General features: G+C 44.5%; 1 protein-coding gene across 2 annotated transcripts; it reads right to left on the bottom strand.

Moving 5' to 3' along the window:
* Positions 1-3,682: 3,682 nt before the first annotated feature.
* Positions 3,683-18,769, bottom strand: LOC125444692 (keratin, type I cytoskeletal 24-like). Of its 2 annotated transcripts, none has more exons than XM_048517274.1 (8): positions 18,211-18,769; positions 14,773-14,855; positions 14,432-14,588; positions 10,330-10,491; positions 10,112-10,237; positions 9,295-9,512; positions 7,064-7,131; positions 3,683-4,009 (listed from the first exon to the last, which is right to left on the bottom strand). In XM_048517274.1, the coding sequence occupies exons 1-8, from the start codon at positions 18,697-18,699 to the stop codon at positions 3,906-3,908; spliced, it is 1,407 nt and encodes a 468-aa protein (XP_048373231.1). In that variant the 5' UTR covers positions 18,700-18,769; the 3' UTR covers positions 3,683-3,905. The 2 variants fall into 2 exon arrangements, with proteins under 2 accessions (XP_048373231.1, XP_048373230.1); XM_048517273.1 differs by having other exon boundaries at positions 7,064-7,134.
* Positions 18,770-19,044: the final 275 nt, after the last annotated feature.

A 19,044-nucleotide genomic window follows, 5' to 3' on the forward strand; every position in this document is an offset into this window, starting at 1 on the left:
TCAGCAGGAAAATTATGGGTGGGGAAGGTTAGAGTGTCCCTCCTTCTAAGCTGTTCCTTGTGTGGGGTGGGATGCCTCATTACCTGCATTTACAAAAAACACACACCCTCTCTTAAAATTATCACAGTACTAAATGACTGTGTGTAGTTCTGTCTTGAGCAGATTTGGCATGAACCTGGAGAGGATAAATGCGGAGCACAACAGGCAGACCCTCTTCAGAAGTTGTGATGCCTAAGGCCCCTTACGCACATGCAGAATAATGCACTTTCAATCCACTTTCACAATTGTTTGAAAGTGAAGTTTCTATTCTGCACAGTACAATCCAGCTACAAAGTGCATTGAAAATGGGTTGAAAGTGCATTATTCTGCATGTGCCCTTTCCTCTTTCTTGACTGTTATTTGTTGCTATTAATTTAAATGTTTCATCATTTTGGTTTCACACTGTTCTCCGGCTTTATGCTTGAGTTTTATGATCTTGCAAATCATTGATGCTTTTGGTTGGATTTTAATTTGTTTTAAATTAGATTACTGGTAATTGCTTGGTGTGAAGTAACTGAGCCTATGGGAGACACACGTTTTAAATTGTTGGTGGTGTGTGTATAATGTATATATTAGCTTGTCAAAATTAAGTCCTCCCCAACACATTACCATGTGTTTTCAGAGACATCTTTCCTCTTTACACTTTATGTAAGTATAAAACTCACATCTGTTGCGGAAAGTGTTAATTCAGTTTTTAATTGGCATTGATGGTTAAGGGTATGCTGATGATATTTGGTTATACAGTTTGATCCTCTACCAGAATGTTTGAGCTGCCTGTTTCCATCTTTTGCTATTAAATACAAATTTCATGAGACCACAAGTAGTATCAGTAGTAATTACCGCCCAGTTTCAAATCTCTCGTTTCTAGGGGAGGTAATTTAGAGAGTGGTGTTGGAGCTGCTTCAGGGCTTTCTGGAGGACACATCAGCACTCAATCCCTTCCAGTCCGGCTTCCGTGCTGGGCGTGGGACGGAGACCGTCCTCGTTGCTGTCACAGATATGCTCCGCATGCAACTCGACCATGGCGGATCTGGGCTGTTGGCATTATTAGATCTTACTGCAACGTTTGACGTGGTCGATCATGACCTTTTGGTCCACCAACTGGCCGTTTCCGGGGCATTGTCCTTCAGTGGATTGCCTCGTTCCTCCGGGATAGGGGTCAGCAGGTGTGGCGTGGGGACCAGGTTTCCCGAAGGTGCCCGCTGGATTGCGGTGTGCCCCAAGGGGCCTTGTTACCCCCGCTCTTATTTAACATCTACATGCGACCCCTTGCTCAGTTGGTGCGGAGCTTTGGGCTGGTTTGCCATCAATATGCTGATGACACCCAGCTCATTCTGTTGATGGAGGGAGGGGAGCGACCTCGGCCCCTGCGGCTCTACAGCATTGTTTGGAGGCAGTCGCTGGTTGGTTGAAGCAGAGCAGGTTAAAGCTAAATCCATCGAAGACGGAGGTCCTCTGGCTGGGCCGTGGCAGGGGACACGGGGGATTTCAGCCGCCAGTATTGGAAGGGGTGTCTCTAACTCCTACTCCCCTGGGCTGCAGCCTGGGGGTCCGCCTGGACTCTTCCCTTTCCATGGAGAGCCAGGTGGCCCATGTTACCAGACTGCTTTTTTCCATCTTTGCCAGGTCCGGTGACTGAGCCCCTATCTCTCCCAGGCCGACCTAGCCACTGTGATCCATGCAACGGTCACCTCCAGGCTAGACTATTGTAACTCGCTCTACGCGGGCCTCCCCTTGCGGTTGATCTGGAAATTGAAACTGGTCCAGAATGTGGCAGCACAGCTTTTGGTGGGTGGTTCTTTTCGAGAGCATATCACCCCCATATTGTGCTGCCTACACTGGCTCCCAGTGGAATTCCGGGTCACCTTCAAGGTGTTAACCTTTAAGGCCCTTCGCGGCTTGGGAACTCTCATACCTTTGTGAACGTCTCACCCCATATGTCCCAGGTAGGTCTCTGCGGTTGGCAGAGGCCAATTTACTGGTGGCCCCTGGTCCCTCCATGATGTGGCTGGCCTCTACCCGTGCCAGGGCTTTTATAGCTCTGGCCCCTGCCTGGTAGAACACCCTTCCATCAGATGTGCAGGCCCTGTGGGATCTTGGCGAATTCTGCAGGGCCTGTAAAGCAGTTTTGTTCCACCGGACCTTTGGTGAAGCCAGCCGCGGACTCCCCCTCTGGGATGCCCCTGTGTTGCGTGCCATTCCATCATTGGCATGCCCAATTTAACACCTAAGTTACACTGCTGCCCCCGCCTGGCCTTGGGACCGGGTGCCACACTCTTATAATCCTGTTGAACTGTATTGTGTTGTACTGATGCTGCTAGGTTTTATGAATTTGTGAACTGTTTTTAGCTTAATTTAAGTTATTTTATGATGTGTAATGTTGTCTTTGGCCACTGTGTGAAATACTGTTTTGGCCTGGTGTACACCGCCCAGAGCCCTTCGGGGGTGGGCGGTTTAAAATTTTAATATAAATAAATAAATAAATAAATAAATAAATAAATAAATAAATAAATAAATAAATAAATAAATAAATAAATAAATAAATAGGGTTGCCAAACTCCAGGTGGGGCCTGGATATCTTGCAAAATTTCAACTGGGCTCCATAACACAGAGATCAGTTCTCCACAGAAAATAACAGCTTTGGAGGGTGGACTATATGGCATTTTACCTGGTCAAAGCTGCTTTTAGATTTTGATGGGCCCTGGGCAGAGAATGATTAGGGGTCCCCCTCAACTCCCGTTCTCCCACCAAGACTCCCTGCTTACACCTCCCTTCCCACCCCATTTACACACCTCATCTTCCTGTGCACCTTCCTGTTTGCCTGCTAATGACCCCTCCAACAGCCACCTGTATGCCCTTTCTGGTGTGGGACTAGGATGTGTCTGCAGCTGAGAGGGCCATTGCTGTGACTGTCACCACCCCTATACTCTGGCAGTGCTGGTCAGTCCAAGTAGCTAGAGGTGCAGAAGGCAGAGCCCTACAATGCTTGCAAACAAGTGGGTGGAGAAATGGCATGATGCCAGGTGGCAGGGGCTGGTGGCAGTGAGCCCTGGCAAATGCCCCACCTGTGGGCATGCTGATGCCAGCCTTGTACTTGGTTTAGATCTCGCTCTTTCCCATACCTCAGCCTCCACACTCTGTACCCCTAAATCTTCAGGAATCTCCTGGAGTTGGCAACAATAAACATATTTACTTGCACAGAGTCCTGGGAAAGGGGTTTCCATAGGTATCTGCTCATGGTTCAACACATTCTACCTTTTAAGTACTGACACAGGGTGGTAAGGTGTCAAAGCTCTGCTCACAACCTGAGTTTGATCCCAGCAGAAGTCGGCTTCAGGTAGCTGGCTCAAGGTTGACTCATTCTCCTGTCAAGGTCAGTAAAATGAGTACCTGACTTGCTGGGGTTACAGTGTAGATAACTGGGGAAAGCAATGGCAAATCGTCCTCTAAACAAAGTCTACCTAGTAAAAATCATGATGGGATGCCACCCTATGGTTCAGTAATGAGCCGGTGTTTCCACAGGGAACTACCAATACTTTCTCTTGGAGATAAACATATAGCAAGTGAGGAATGTATACGATGGCATCTTGGAAACCATTGTGGCTGTGTGGAGTTGAGGTCACTGAATACACCAGAGCACTTGTAATATGCAAATAGTAAAAAGGTTTATTGAACTATTTCAGCTACAGGAAATCAGAATTTCAGAATGCAGTTTTGAGCTCTGCTTAAAGAAAAGTGATAAGAAAAGACAAACGCTTAGAAAAAGGCCTTTCAAAATTTGTTGCATAATTCTTGACATTCCCAAGAGGGGATTCTTTGCTAGGATGTGAATGAAAAAGAAGGACCTTTTCGCACTCTTCTAGTGTTTATTTAGTTGGTTTTTCTTCAACTGTTTTGACCTGGGATGAGACAACCCTGCCATCAACCACTTCCTCTACAATCGTTTTAACCATTCTGGTTTTCGTGGACTCTGTAAATTAAAAAAAAAATAGTTGTAGTATAAGATCACTGTCCTTTCTTCTGTTATATAAATTTTACTCAGTTCTGACAGAAGTAGACTATTGTTAAACTGCAGTATGGGCAGCCCCATCCAAACGGGTGGGCTCAGATGCGGTTCTACAGCTTCCAGTGCCCTGCTATTCCTAAGAGTGCTTTCCAGTGGCGTGGAGAGCCAAGAAGGGAAACAAGACCTTGCCACTGGAAAGTTCTCCATAGGGCTCCCGTGGACTATGGGAGCTATGTCCAGGAGCTGGGTACCAGCATTTCCAGTGGTGAAGTGGGGGTAGAAGCTGACTAACATCCGCTACGTCCCCAGCTATGCTTCCAGAATGACCCCATGACACCGGCGTAGGCAACAGGTGTGCGTACTGCCACGTCTGGCCACCCCTGTGCTGGGGCAAGAGCACAGAAGAGGGCAATTCTGCTGGCATAGGCCTGCACTGCCTCCATTGATGGATTTGCCTTCCCCCTTTTGGATGGGGCTGAGAGAGAGCCTAATTAATCTTAATACTGGCAGATTACGGTTTGAGATCTGGCTTGTTACCAGTTGTCTGAAAATTAAGGTGGATTTTTAAAAGTATGCCAGAGATGTATTGGAGAGGGAACGAAATTATTTTCCCCTCTTTGCTTTTCTCCCTGAAATGGCTACTCAGCATCCACTTTTCTCTTTCTTATTGATTGACTGAATCTCTATAGCGCTCTCCCTGTTATCAGAGGCTCAGGGTGGTTCCCAACATTCCAGTAAAGCACATACTATAATTGGCCATTGAAGATGCAATTAAAAGGGCTGATTAGAATACAGCTGTTTCAGAAGCATTGTACAGTCTATCTTTTAAAATTAAATTACCTCTCTTCTCCTCATGTATTTGGGTTTTCTCTGTATGCATCTCAGCTTCCTTCAACGGCCACCACCTGAGGTAGCCATTTTGTGGTTATGCCCACCACTCTGTGCCAGAATTCAGAAGGTGCCCATAGGCTCAAAAAGAGTGAGAGCCTGTTGCAATCAATCTTTGACAACTGTGCCAGAAGGAAAGCTCAGGAAGAGGCCAAAATAACCCATAAGAGATCCTGGTTCAAATCCCTACTTGCCATGATACTCAAACTACGTATTATGACTTTTAATGGTTATTGTCTGGATTCCTCCCCTCTATTTGACTTAAACAATCACACTTCAGGTGCAAGGAGCTTAGTTTCTTGGGGGGGCACTGAGCACAGATTTGTATCAGAACCACAGGACAAGAGGAGGAGGAGGAGGAGGAGGAGTTTGGATTTATATCCCCCCTTCTCTCCTGTAGGAGACTCAAAGGGGCTTACAATCTCCTTGCCCTTCCCCCCTCACAACAAACACCCTGTGAGGTGGGTGGGGCTGAGAGAGCTCCGAGAAGCTGTGACTAGCCCAAGGTCACTCAGCTGGCGTGTGTGGGAGTGTACAGGCTAATCTGAATTCCCCAGATAAGCCTCCACAACTCAAGCAGCAGAGCTGGGAATCAAACCCGGTTCCTCCAGATCAGAGTGCACCTGCTCTTAGCCACTGCTACTACGCCACTGCTGTTTTTAGCCCTCCCCTCCAATTCAGAATGACCTGGAGGTGCTGTTTGCTTCACTGGGGGACATAAATGCCATCAGTAGACTGTGGCCTGCCAATGAATCCTGGACCATTTCAGGTCAGGAAAAATGCATTGGGCTCACGGTCCTAGTCCAAATGAGTGCCTTGCTTGCTTGACCCAAGCCTGACCTAACTCACAGGGTTCTTGGACAGGCAAAATGGAGGAAAGGAGAATCATATATGTTGCCCTGAGCTAACTGGAGATAGGGTGAGATAAAACAATGCAGTGCATTGGACTCGGAAGGGTGGAACTCCGTTTAGGATTGCACTGTAAAATTAATGAAGTAGCTAATGAGAAACAGTTTCAGGGAGGAAAGTGTGGGTTCATCCAGCCACCCCTGCTGTTCTGGGTGATCCAAGACCTGGGTCGGATCTTGCCTCATTACAACAAGTTGTGCCATGTCAGACTAGTAAATTATTTGTGTGGTGTCAAGCCTGTTAGGTTTTAGGCACAAGGCATTTGAAAGGTGGCAAAAATCATATTCCTTCAGTGATTTTAAAGTTTGACATGGGGTACAGACAGTAAGCTGAGTTGCTTGAGTTGTGAATAGTTTGTGGTAAAACTCAAAGCATATCTATTAAAGAACCTTAAAAGTAGTTTTGGAAGAATTCACCAGGATATCTTGGAAACTCTAGTTCTGTGAAGGTAGGTTTCTATTCATATAGCCAAACTAGACATTAGAGCCTCCATAGATCCAACCAGTAGCCATGGATACCATTTTAGTGAAGATTTTGGCTGTTTAAGATATGCTGTGAAAAAAATGGTGCAGTGGGACCAGCAGAACTTGTGCCTGCCCTGTGCATTTTCATGTTCCAAAGCAGAAAAACAGTTTAAGGCACCTTTAAGACCAACAAAGTTTTACTCTTGTTATAAGCTTTTGTGTGCATGCAAAAGCCTTCAGTGCCAAAACAGCAGCGGTGTAGCACCAAGGGGGCGAGGGGAGTGGGCACGTGCCGGTGCAGGGGCATGGTGAAGGCATAGTTCCCCCTCACTATGGCTTGCAAAACAGCACCCTCCAAGATTGTTTCAATACTTGAGAAGGTGTGTGTGTGAGAGAAGAGATCTCCAGGGCCTCCCTTGTAGCATTTTTGAATGGCCAGAATCTTCTCTAAAATGGCATCAGTTACTTCAGGTTCTACCCATGCCAACTCTAACGTCTGGATTTGCACATTGAGTTGGGGAAAAAGCTGGATCAAAAAGAAAGGGGAAATGGGAAAGTATCATCTTGCGCCCAGGGCTAAGTTTGGCAGCATACCTGGAATAAGAAAGAAAGCAGCCTTTGAACCCAGAGGTCTGCAGGCTGGATATTGTGCCATGTGTTCTTATGCCTCAGTGAGCAGGTGGTGCGGGCGGATGCTGAGTTTCAACAGTGATATGAAGCAATCAGTCAAAATGTTCTCTGTATATGGTATATGTACCTTTGCCAGAACCTCCTGAAACTGTAGAACTGTAGCTTGCAGATCCGGAACCTCCAGATGCAAAAGTACTGCTGGGAAGAAAAAAAGTACATGGTTTCAAACTAGGTAGTCCTGTTCTCTTTTTTTTAAAGGAAGCAGCTGTAAAATGATTGTATCGTTCTGTTGAAGGTAGTTTGATGATCTGTTCAGATTTGGTTTTGACTTTTTTGCATTAGGGGATCATTTTTTTAAATTATTATTTTTTGCTGTCACATTGCAGATGACTTATGGCAACCCCTGGTGGAATTTGCAAGGCAAGAGACATTTCGAGATGGTTTGCCATTGCCTGCCTCTGCTTAGCAGCCCTGGACTTTTTTGATGGTCTTCCATCTTTCTTGGTGCTCTCCTTAACCAGGGCCAGCCCTACTTAGCCTCTGAGATCTGGTGAGGTTGGGCTGGCAGGATTATTTATAACCCTGTACAACTTCAGGTGGTGAGCCAGCTGTATCCCTTCCTGGGCAGAAAAAAATCTTGTCACCTTGGTGCATGCCCTGGTAACATCTAGATTAGATTGCAGCAATGCACATTACATGGGACAGTTCTTGAAGACTGTCCAGAAGTTACAATTGGTACAAAATGCTGCAACTAGTGTTGACTGGAACACATCATAGGGACCATATTACTCCAGACTTGTTTATTTATTTTTGTTTATTTTTATTTATCTTTATTTATTTGTATTTAAATTTATATGCTGCTCTCCCTGAATTTTTCTGGTTTCTAAGTTCCATTTCTTTGCCCCCCCCCCCCCCGCAGTGTTCAGATATTTTGCTCCCTCTAGTGGTCAATTTGATATCAAAATGCTTTAAATCTAGCATAAAAGCCTGTAGTTTAAATCCACAGAGACGTACACTGGACTTGAAGCTGTTTGATATCAAATCAACCACTAGAGGGAGCAAAACACATACACCCCCCTCTCCCAAAGAAATGGGAACTCAGAAGCAAGGAGAATGAGAATTCAGAAAAGTCCACTGTCTCCCTTTATTGGTGTATTTTGCCATCAGGTGTGGAGGTTTTTTTTTATTTTGTCTGGCATACTTACAAATAACAGTTACTGGCCATTCTTCTAGTGTTATGTATTTTTAACTGAATTATTTTATAATTTAAATTGAATTTTTAATTATTCAAATAGGTTTTTTTAAATGTTTACCTACCTTGTGGACCCTAATTGGGTGGAAAGGAAACATAAAACTGTTTAAACTAAATACATAATATGACTGATATGGATGGGATGTGAATGTAGACATGGAAGGTGGTTGGGAGATCTGACTGAAATGGGAAATGCTCTGTCTTCTATTATGTATTTTTGTTTGTTTGTTTTCACTTGATAAGGACAGGGATGCAGGGCTAGAGGGCCCACTTTTTGCTTCACGTTTGATTTGTACTGCTATAAAAAGGGGATAGCCCCAGGCTAGCCTGACTCTTCAGATCACAGAAGCTAAGCAGGGTCAGCCCTGGCAAGTACTTGGATGCAGAGGCGTAGCTGGGCCATACTGTGGGCTGTGTGTGCACACTCTGTGTTTTCCACCCCCCTCCATGGTGCCCTGCCCCCATGCCCCCCAACCCCCCCCCCCACACCTACCTTAGTGAAACATTGCAGGCTGGAAAAACAGCCTGGTGGGAACTACACTTCCCATAAGACTTTAGGGCTTCCAAGGTCTCCTGGGAAGTGTAGTTCCCACCAGGCGGTTTTCCGCCTGAAGGGAACAGGCCGCTTCTTTAGCCTGCACTGTTTCACTAAGGTAAGTGCGGGGGGGGGGGCACCATGGGGTTACCATGCGGGGGAGGGGGAATTTTCTGGCGCTCCAGGCGCATGCCCAGTGCATCGTGCACTTCCCGCCCCCTGGTAGCTCTGCCTTTGCTTGGATGGCAGTCTTCCAAGGAATACCAAGGTTGTGACACAGAGGCAGGGAATGGCAAACCACCTCTGAGCATTTCTTACCTTGAAAACCCCAGTAGGTCAGATGTGACCTGACCAAGGGTAGTGGGGAGAAAAGGGTCACAAATGGTTTGGCTTAAAACCTGCCACAATGGCTTTAGTTAAACAGGAACAGGAATCTGCATTATAATTTTTCTTGCAGGTGATGGGAGAAGTCTTTTGCAAGTATCTATTGTTGCAAACAAATGTTGAGTCCCAAGAGGAATCTGTTACTGACATGACTCTGGGTTCTTCAAGTTGGATGTGAAATCCTTACCTTCCTTCTCCATCCAGCAGGCGACGATAGGTTTCGATTTCCCTCTCCAGACGTGTCTTGATCCCTAAAAGCTGCTGATATTCTGCGTTCTGGTTCTCCATTTCAGCCCGGAGCTGCAACAGCTGTTCCTCTAAGCTGCTGATCTGAATTTGTATTTGGCTGAGCTGATCGCAGTAATTGTGTTCTGTTTCTGCCAAAGTACCTTCAAGGGATTGTTTCTGCCATGCAGCATTTGGGGCAAGGGAAAAGTAATGGGTTAGTGAATTAGTGAATACAGAAGTTTGTGAATACAGAAGAAGAGATATTTCAGCAAAATAAATTAAATATTAAAAGATAAGCATCTTGATTCCAACTAAGAGTATGAAATCGTTCCATTGTAAAATTTCCATTGCCTGTTTAGATTTTATTAAAAGATTGTAGCTTGCGTTGTGATCTTTAAAATGCTTCCCTTTTACTTTCTTTCCTTTTCTTAATCTCCTGTTTTTCTCCCCCGTTTCTCTTTGGGCCATGCACATTTAATTGTGCATTATTGTTACTATGAATGGATTACGTTAGTTGATGTGAATGTGTCACAATTTGAGATAGTTGTACACCATCTCCTGGAAAGCCTTCAAAATGTGGATAATGTTGAAAGATGCCCATATTGTCAACCTATTGTACAATGGAATACTTGTCAAGCAAACTATTGTGCCAACTAATCCATTACATTACATTATTGTTCCCCCCAATAAAATAGTAGATCCTTTCACTAGCATAATTTTTGCAGTGTTTTCCTTTGCTGTTTTAAATAACTGGCCTGTTATCATGATATATCTACCATGGCAAGTTGGGCCTGCAATTCCAGTTCTAGGGCCTGCAGAGTCCTCTTCAGATCAGTGATTTCACTCTTGCTGGAGCTCAGTTGATCCACATTGGCAGATATCTCTTGCCTCAGAGCTCCAACCTGAGAGGACAGCCAAACAGGAAAAAAACCATCTTAGTTGTTTAGTAAAAAGGAACATTTCCTGTGTGTTTTGGGTTAGGATGCTTCCTTGCCTGTTTGTTGAACTGGTCTTCCGCCTCTCTGCGATTCTTGTCCGCAAGTTCTTCATACTGGGATCTCATGTCGTTCAGTAGCTTAGTCAGGTCAACTCCTGGCGCAGCGTCCATTTCAACATTGACATCGCCACTAGCCACCCCTCGGAAGCTCATCAGTTCCTGTAGAAACAGAAGCCAAATAGATTTTCAGTGTGGCTATTACAGGCTATCACAGTACGGACCACAGTGCTCTGAGAAAAGGTGATCTTCCATCTGCAAATCTCTTTGGGATGGATCCAGTTGCTTCCTTTGGCTATGTGAGTAGTCTGGTGGAAGAAAATTACTCGCTTAGCAGAAGGGATTTGTTGTGTTGGGCCATACCTGCTTTTCTGCTGATAAAAATGGCAGCAAATTTCTGTTTTGACCACCAAAAACATTTTGCCAGGGATTATAGGATAGGTATGGGTAAATGTCATACAGGACTGTCTGTAATGGGGAGGGAAATGAGTGAGACCTATAGGAAAAGTAGGTAGGATTTAACCCCATGAATGTTGAGATGGTGTGCACCACTCCAAAATGTTTCTAAAGAAACCAGAACAAGCTCAAAATGGTTTCTGCAGGAGGTGGAACCAAACGTTTTCCCAAATCCTATTCCCACCCCTTAACCACTACACCACGCTGGCTCTCTTAACATATCATATATACACAATCATATGGTGCTGAAAGTTTCCTTGTCTGGAATGTTTTGTGGGATGGCAGATCTACCTTCTCTGCAAGTAATGAGAAGTTGAATGGGTGAAGGTGTAGGGAGAGGAAGAACTGTGATGATCCAAAAAAGATAAATGCATGGCATTTTTGGACAATAGCTCTACTTAACCTTGTTTGATTAAGAATTTAGGTGGGCTAAACGAGGAAGAAGACGTCAGTGAAAACCTATCTCTGTGTTCTCTTATATAACCACAAGATGGCAGACATAACTGACCTTATGGAACTTACTTTTGATGGGATAAAAATAAGGGTCTGAACAGGGACGTAGGTATAGATTTTAATGGGGGAGGCTCGGGGGGGCCACACCCCCACCCGCGCCTAGGGCATGGCCACGCCTCCCCAAGCCAGGCCCCGGCCTAGCAGCTTCCCGAGGCCGGGACGGCAGACTCCCCTGCCCTGCCCTCCCCTGCCCCCCACCAGCTGGGCTCCCAGCTGGCAGCTGGAAGTTCTTTCTGCCCTCCCCTCTGGAGGAGGAAAATGGAGCCCGCCCACCCCCACCCCCGGGCAGCCGCTGTGATGCTGGAATCCACCCCCAAACAGCATCACTTTCAATGGCGTTTAACTAGAGAGCCCAAATTCTCCTTTTAAATCCACCTTAAAGGGAGAATCATTGAAAGTGATGCTGTTTTGGGGTGGAATATCCCCCATCCTGAAACAGCATCACTTTCAATGTGGTGTAGTGGTTAAGAGCAGGTGCATTCTAATCCGAAGGAACCGGGTTTGATTCCCTGTTCTGCCACTTGAGCTGTGGAGACTTATCTGGGGAATTCAGATTAGCCTGTGCACTCCCACACATGCCAGCTGGGTGACCTTGGGCTAGTCACAGCTTTTCGGAGCTCTCTCAGCCCCACCCACCTCACAGGGTGTTTGTTTTGAGGGAGGAAGGTCAAGGAGATTGTAAGCTCCTTTGAGTCTGCTACAGGAGAGAAAGGGGGGATATAAATCCAAACTCTTCTTCTTCTTCTAAACTGAAGACCTCAGATTCTCCCTTTAAATCCATGCCAAAGGGAGTGGATTTAAAAGGAGAATCAGGGGAAATTTGGGGGGTGCCTGCTGTCAGGGGTGCAATTGTTAAGCTAGAAGCACCAAACTCTCAGGGTATCTTTGGGAGACTCTCCTAATGATATCACCCAGGTTTTGTGAAGTTTGGTTCAGGGGGTCCAAAGTTATGGACCCTCAAAGGTGTAGCCCCATCTCCTATTAGCTCCTTTTGGAAACAATGGAGGATGGGGGCACCCCTTTTGGGAGTCCATAGCTTTGGACCCCCTGGACCAAACTTCACAAAACCTGGGTGGTATCAATAAGAGACCCTGCTGATGATACCTCCCAGGTTTGGTGAAGTTTGGTTCAGGGTGTCCAAAGTTAGAGACCCTCAAAGATGTAGCCCCCATCTTCCATTAGCTCCCATTGGAAACAATGGAGGATGGGGGCACCCCCTTTGGAGGTCCATAACTTTGGAACCCCTGAACCAAACCTCACCAAACCCAGGGAGAGTCCCCCAAATAATCCCTGAAAGTTTGGTGCTGCTAGCTCAAACAATGCGCCCCCTGCAGGCCAAAAACCGAAAAAACACTAACAATGTTTTAAAAACCCACAAATGGAGGGTCGGAGCTTCGGACATGAATGGGGGGGCTTGAACCCAAGGAACCCCCCCCCTTACCTACGTCCTTGAGTCTGAAATAAAAGTGAGGGAATTGTAATTCCTAAATTTCTATACAGAATATGTTTTTATAGTGAATGCAGGTTGTATTGAGTAGCACATTTAAATTATTTAAAATCAGAATGTATTTGAAATAGGGCAATTTAATCTTTTTTGTGATCATTATGTATTTATTTGAGACATTTATGGGCCACCTCTCCAGAGAGCTGCTGTTTTTGTCTTATATTTTTATGGTGAAAAATTTTACATCAGGAAAAATTAAGAAAGCAAGACTGTTTTCCCAACTGTTTGGTAATCTTTTCTCAGCACAAGTTTATATTTTACTGCTTTACAGCGTAATCCGGGGGGGGGGGGGGGGGGGGGGGGGAAATCTACCTATGGAGGTAGTGCGAGGCTGCGCCGGTAGATTTGATCTTTCCAGGGCACTTATCTTGGTGGAGGGGCAAGTCCACCAGAGGGCGGCCACCATGGCCCTCCACGGTGGGTAGACACGGTGCAGAGTTCTGCGTTGGCACTCATGCACTTCCACTGCCTCCGCCAGCATAGCGGGGGCATTCTGGAGACATGGTCACCGGGGATGGAGCCAACATTAGTCAGCTTCTATTTGGCCTTTGCCTGTCAGAATACTGGCACCAGGGGCTTGGGCTTATGTCACTCAAAAGGGTGACGATAGAGCCCAACAGAGGTCTTTTTGGCAGTGTGTGTGTGTGTGGGGGGGGGGTGTTTTTTCACCTCCCATGCCTCCGAGAAGTCCTCCTGGAGGTGGCAGGGTGGCACCGCCATGCAGTGGTGGGATTCAAATAATTTAACAACCGGTCCTGGTGGTAGGATGCAAATAATTTAACAACTGGTTGTTTACAAGCACCATTTTAATAACCGGTTCTGCCAAAGTGGTGCGAACCTGCTGAATCCCACCACTGCTGCCATGGCGCTACATCCTGCTCCGGATTGGGCTGTTCAAGCAGCTAAGTGTTTTGCATCTTTGTTGTAATACAATACAGGTTCTTTAAAACTACTCAAATGCTTCTGTTCCATGATTTTACATTTTTAAACAAGTAAACAATCGACTGTTGCTTTACTAACACACATCCTGCTTCAGAATCTAGTGCCAGAAAGAGTGAAGGAATACAGCAGGCAAATAAGAGGCTGTAGCAGTGTGAAACAGTGACGGGAAAATGAGCAGCACTGAAGAGAGGAAACTTTGCAGTGAGAATAAGGGTATCCTGAAAGTATACAAACATGTCTCTTTTCTTCAGCATAATGCTGAGGGTGTGTCTATACATGCTAGGTCACGTGGGGGTTGCCTGGTGGACCTGTGGCAGGCTCCCAGTTTGGCTGCTCCTAGCAGCTGGGCTGGGAGCCTGCCATGGGCCGTCCCTCGGCCTGGTTCTGCCAGGCTAGTCCTTTGCTGGCTGAAAGAGCAGCCCGGTGGGCCCATGGCAGGCTCCCAGCCTGGCTGCTCCTTCAGGGCTCCTTCAGGAGCAGCCAGGTTTGGAGTCTGCCACAGGCTGCTCCTCGGTCCAGCCCCCCTGGCTGAAGGAGCAGCCTGCCGCGGGCCTGCTGGTAAGTGGGGCACGGGGGGGGGGGGGCACTCAGAGCAGTTGTTGACCCGGGCATCAATTTCCCCAGAACGCCTCTGCTCTTCCTTGCTGAGGAGTGGCAAAGTAGCTTTAAAGTAGAGTTTTCTCATACCTCTTCATGGTTCTTCTTGAGGTAGGCAAGCTCCTCGTTCAGGCCTTCGATCTGCAACTCTAAGTCTGATCTATTCATGGTTAAGTCATCCAAGACTCTCCGTAAGCCATTTATGTCACTCTCCACACTCTGATGTAGGAACAATTCATTTTCAAACCTTTAAAGTGAATGCAGGAATTAAAATGACGGAACATATCAACTCCAAATCACATTATTTAAAATTGCCCTTGATTTTTTCACAGCATTATGTGCTGGGTTTTTCCTTCTTGCCAAGTTGGAGAAGGAACTGTGCATGAATGGAGATCTAATTTCCTTGCCCTTACCAGGAATATGATACTTACTTGAGTTTGAAATCATCAGCAGCCAGTCGAGCATTGTCAACTTGCAAGACGATTCTGGCATTGTCAATAGTAGCTGCAGCTATCTACAATCAAACATATATAAAGGAGTTGCAGTAATTCCTAAGCATTGGATTATTCTTATCATCATCAACATTGTTTAACTTCTTTATTTGCTTTATAGCACAATATTTATGTAGTTCATTTTTAACACCAGTGTGTCATCCACAGCTAACCCCACCCTAGCAATGTTTGGCACTCGGGACATTTTACACTAAAATAATACAGTCAGATCATATCTTTTAAAAGCTATTGGTAGGCTTGAGAACTGGGAGGAGAAAGAGAGTGGTTTAATTAATTTCACTGAACTTAGACTGGTTTCAGAAGGCTGAAAATGGAGTAGCTCTTCATAGGTTTTCACAGCTCCATTTGCAGGAATTTTGATGGTGTAGATATCAAAATAGAGAGAGCTATTCAGAAGGGTTGTGCCTCAACAAAGAGCACAAAAGGCCTCTTTGTTGAGATTACAGAGTACAGTACAGTACAGTAAACCTTTATTAGGCATAAATAATTCTGCATACAGTATGTTTGTATGATAAACAGCAATACAACGAGGAATCCAGTACACCAAGTTAGGACAAATCCTTACAAACTCTCCGAGACACACCACACATCCATATGTTAATCAAAACTGATTTGAATGACTTCCCATGTTCACCACAATGACCTGAGCCTCAGACATCAAATCAATGTAATTTAGATGATTTGATACATTGAGGGACACATTTTAGTACCGTCTTTGGGATATTACTTCCGCTAGATATGTAGCTTAAATTCCAAAAGTTATCTCAGAAGATGCATCACTAAGTAACACTTCACTGCATAAGCCAAGGCAGATTTGTTTTAATTTCAATCGGGATTATATAGTGACTCACGTAATGCAGAGTGTAGCTGACATTCTAGGAGGATATGTATTGTATCCACGGCATTAACAGAGCATGGGTATATTAGTCTGTCAGCTTAATAAACACCTTGAAATCTCCCGATTGTAACTTTAGAAGGAGCATGCTAATTTGGCAAGCATAAATGCTCTTACTTGACGAGATGGACTGTCGAGACTATAGAAGTATTTTGCTATCTTCCCATGTAGGATGGGTAGGTTTAGAAATCTGGGGAACATACTGCAGGTTGTACTGGGTGAAGGGACTGAATTTCCATCAATCAGTCTTTGGCTGAGCAATCTAAATATATATTCCTCGTTAAGAGGTTCGAGAAATTCCAGGGAGAATCCTAGAGTTCTTATTTTGGATTCAATATGAAATAACCAGGATGTGCTCAGTCGGTCAGATTTAAAATAGGAGAATAACGAGTTTTCCTTTACCCTAAAGAATATTTTTAGCCAAAATTTAAAAAGCATAATCCAAGCTTTGTTTCAATAGAGTGTATACCCAGTTCTGCACAGATCACCCTATTTGGGACACATTTTGGAACACCCAGGATTTTCCTGTAAAAGGAGGACTGTATTTTCTCAATATTAGAATCAAACTCCTGTAGAGAGATTACAGAAGATAATGTTGAAGGGTTATTCTGTTCAGATCCCTTTGTGCCTTAGCTTTCCTTCTTATGATACAACCAATCTAACTGTATCTATATTTGAAGCCCTATTAAAAATCATCCACTATAGCCCAGTTTTTACATGGATTTTTTTGCCGTCAAGTCACATCTGATTTATGATGACTCCTAGTGGGGTTTTCACAGAAGATACTCAGAGGTGGTTTACCAATGTCTGCCTCCATGTCACAACCCTAGTATTCCCTGGTATGCAAATATTTGTCTGGGTTGGCCTTGCTTAGCTTCTGAAATCTAATGAGATCAGGCTAGCCCGGGTACATGGACCATTAATTTTACTGCATTAAGAATATACTGGATCTGCTTATGCTGAATGAAGTACTGTAGTTCAGCCATAAGCACAGGCATTGGATGCAGAAGACCACAGTCCAGTCCTTGACATCTGCAGCGGAAAGGACTTGTGAATTACATTTTCATATTTATTACTTTATTTACTTATAATGTAAGAAGAGTTTGGATTTATACCCTGCTTTTCTCTACTTTTAAGGAGCCTCACAGCAGCTTACAAACTCCTTCCCTTCTTCTCCCTGCAGCAGATACCTTGCGAGATCAGTGGGGCTGAGAGAGTTCAGAGAGAACTGTGACTGGCCCAAGGTCACCCAGCAGGCTACATGTGGAGGAATGGGGAAACAAATCTGGTTCACCAGATAATAGTCTGGTGCTCATGTAGAAGAGTGGGGAATCAAACCTGGTTCTCCAGATTAGAGTCCACCACTCTTAACCACTACACCACACCTCATTTTTTTTAAAAAAAATGAACTGTATTTATTATTTTTTTACATGATAGAAGCCACCTTAAGCCTGTAAGGGGAAGGGTGGCATATAAATATAATATATAAATTAATATGTGAAAAAGCAGATTTTAGAAAGAAAGAAAGAAAGAAAGAAAGAAAGAAAGAAAGAAAGAAAGAAAGAAAGAAAGAAAGAAAGAAAGAAAGAAAGAAAGAAAGAAAGAAAGAAAGAAAGAGCACCTATCTGTCAATGATCACAGTCACTGTTTATCCCCTTACTATTCTCTGTTGGTCAAAATAAACAAATGTAACCTTCAAAAATGAAATGGATTGTAATTGCTAAAATTACAGACTGAACTTTGATTCGTTGCCTCTCATTGGGAAGGATGTATGATTATCAGTTATTTAACAGTTAATTGCTTTACAGAGATAAGTATGTAATGTGAGCGCGAGCAGTATAACATGTCTATGGATGGACAGCTTCTTTTATTCTGACCCAACAATTGCCAGTAAAGAAAGTTTAATTTACAAATGCCCCAAGGTGACTCTTCCCTGGCATTGAGCAATGGTTACTCCCATTACCTCTGACAGTTATGGTTACCTGGAGCTGTGAAAATGTTACCAAATGACTCAGAAGACAGGATAACTTAATTATGAAAAATCATATGTACACAGTTTTTGAATGTTCACTATGTATTCATTACATTGGTTGGAATTTAAAGTACACCAGTACTAATATACAGTTCCAAAAAGATGTCAACACTGTTATTTCACCGTGGATGAAGACTATCTTATATAAACATAAACTGTGAAGTAATAGGGTTGAACAACTTTTTGGAAATGTATATTAGAACTTGGGTATTGGGAATCCCAACCATTGTAATAAATACACAGTGAACAAAATCAAAAATCACACTTAGGCTTATATCCAACGAAAAGCTTTATTAACTGTGAAGCAACAGTATTTTATGAGTTAACAAGTTTGATTAGTTGACTGAATAACACTTAATATATAAGTCCGTGTTATAGAACCTGAAGACCGAAATCAGGATATCTTGCAAAACCTTTTTCGGTTACTCACTTGATTCCGAAGATCTTCAATAATCCTGAAATATTTGCTGTAGTCTCTGTCTGTGTCAGGTGTGCTGTACTTGGCATACCATTCCTTGATCTTGAGTTCCAGTTCTGCATTTGCCTCTTCAAGAGCATGCACTTTGCCCAGGTAGTTGGCGAGGCGGTCGTTGAGATTCTGCATGGTTTGCTTCTCATCACCAGCAAGCAGACCACCATCTCCTCCTCCAAAGCCACCACCGAAGCCACCCACAAAGCTGCTACCCATACCCCCACCAAGGCCACCCCCGTATCCTCCACCAAGGCCTGCTCCATATCCTCCACCAAGGCCCACTCCATGTCCTCCACCAAGACTTCCCCCACCATAACCTCCAGCAAAGCTGGATCCACCACTGAAGCCTGCACCACTAGATAATCTAACAGATCCTCCTCCACCACCTCCAAGGCTGTATGAAGAAAGCTGTCGGGAAGAGCCAGATGTGAGCATAGAGAGAGCCATGGTGTTTGGGTAAGAAGTGTGGCCTGTCCTATCCTAGCAAGGCAAGCTGATTAGAAAGAGTGCATTGATTTGGTGGGCTTTCGGTGCTTATATACAGTTACCAGGGTGTATCATTTCCGCCCCATCAGAGCAAAACGAGTCTTTTGCCAAGTCACTGCCTTCGTATCTGTAACGAGATAATTATTTTGTCTAATTAAAACTGATGTTACCAAGTTCAGTTCTGCAGAAGTATGTATCCTTGGGCTATTTGTTATGCCCAGATTCTGGTTTGAAATATGTGGAGTGAAGCCAAATCTGTTTTACTTTCCCTTTTATCTTTAAATTTTTGATGAGCAAACTGTTTTT

This window comes from Sphaerodactylus townsendi, linkage group LG15 (genome assembly GCF_021028975.2).
Source record: "Sphaerodactylus townsendi isolate TG3544 linkage group LG15, MPM_Stown_v2.3, whole genome shotgun sequence".
NCBI lineage: Eukaryota > Metazoa > Chordata > Lepidosauria > Squamata > Sphaerodactylidae > Sphaerodactylus > Sphaerodactylus townsendi.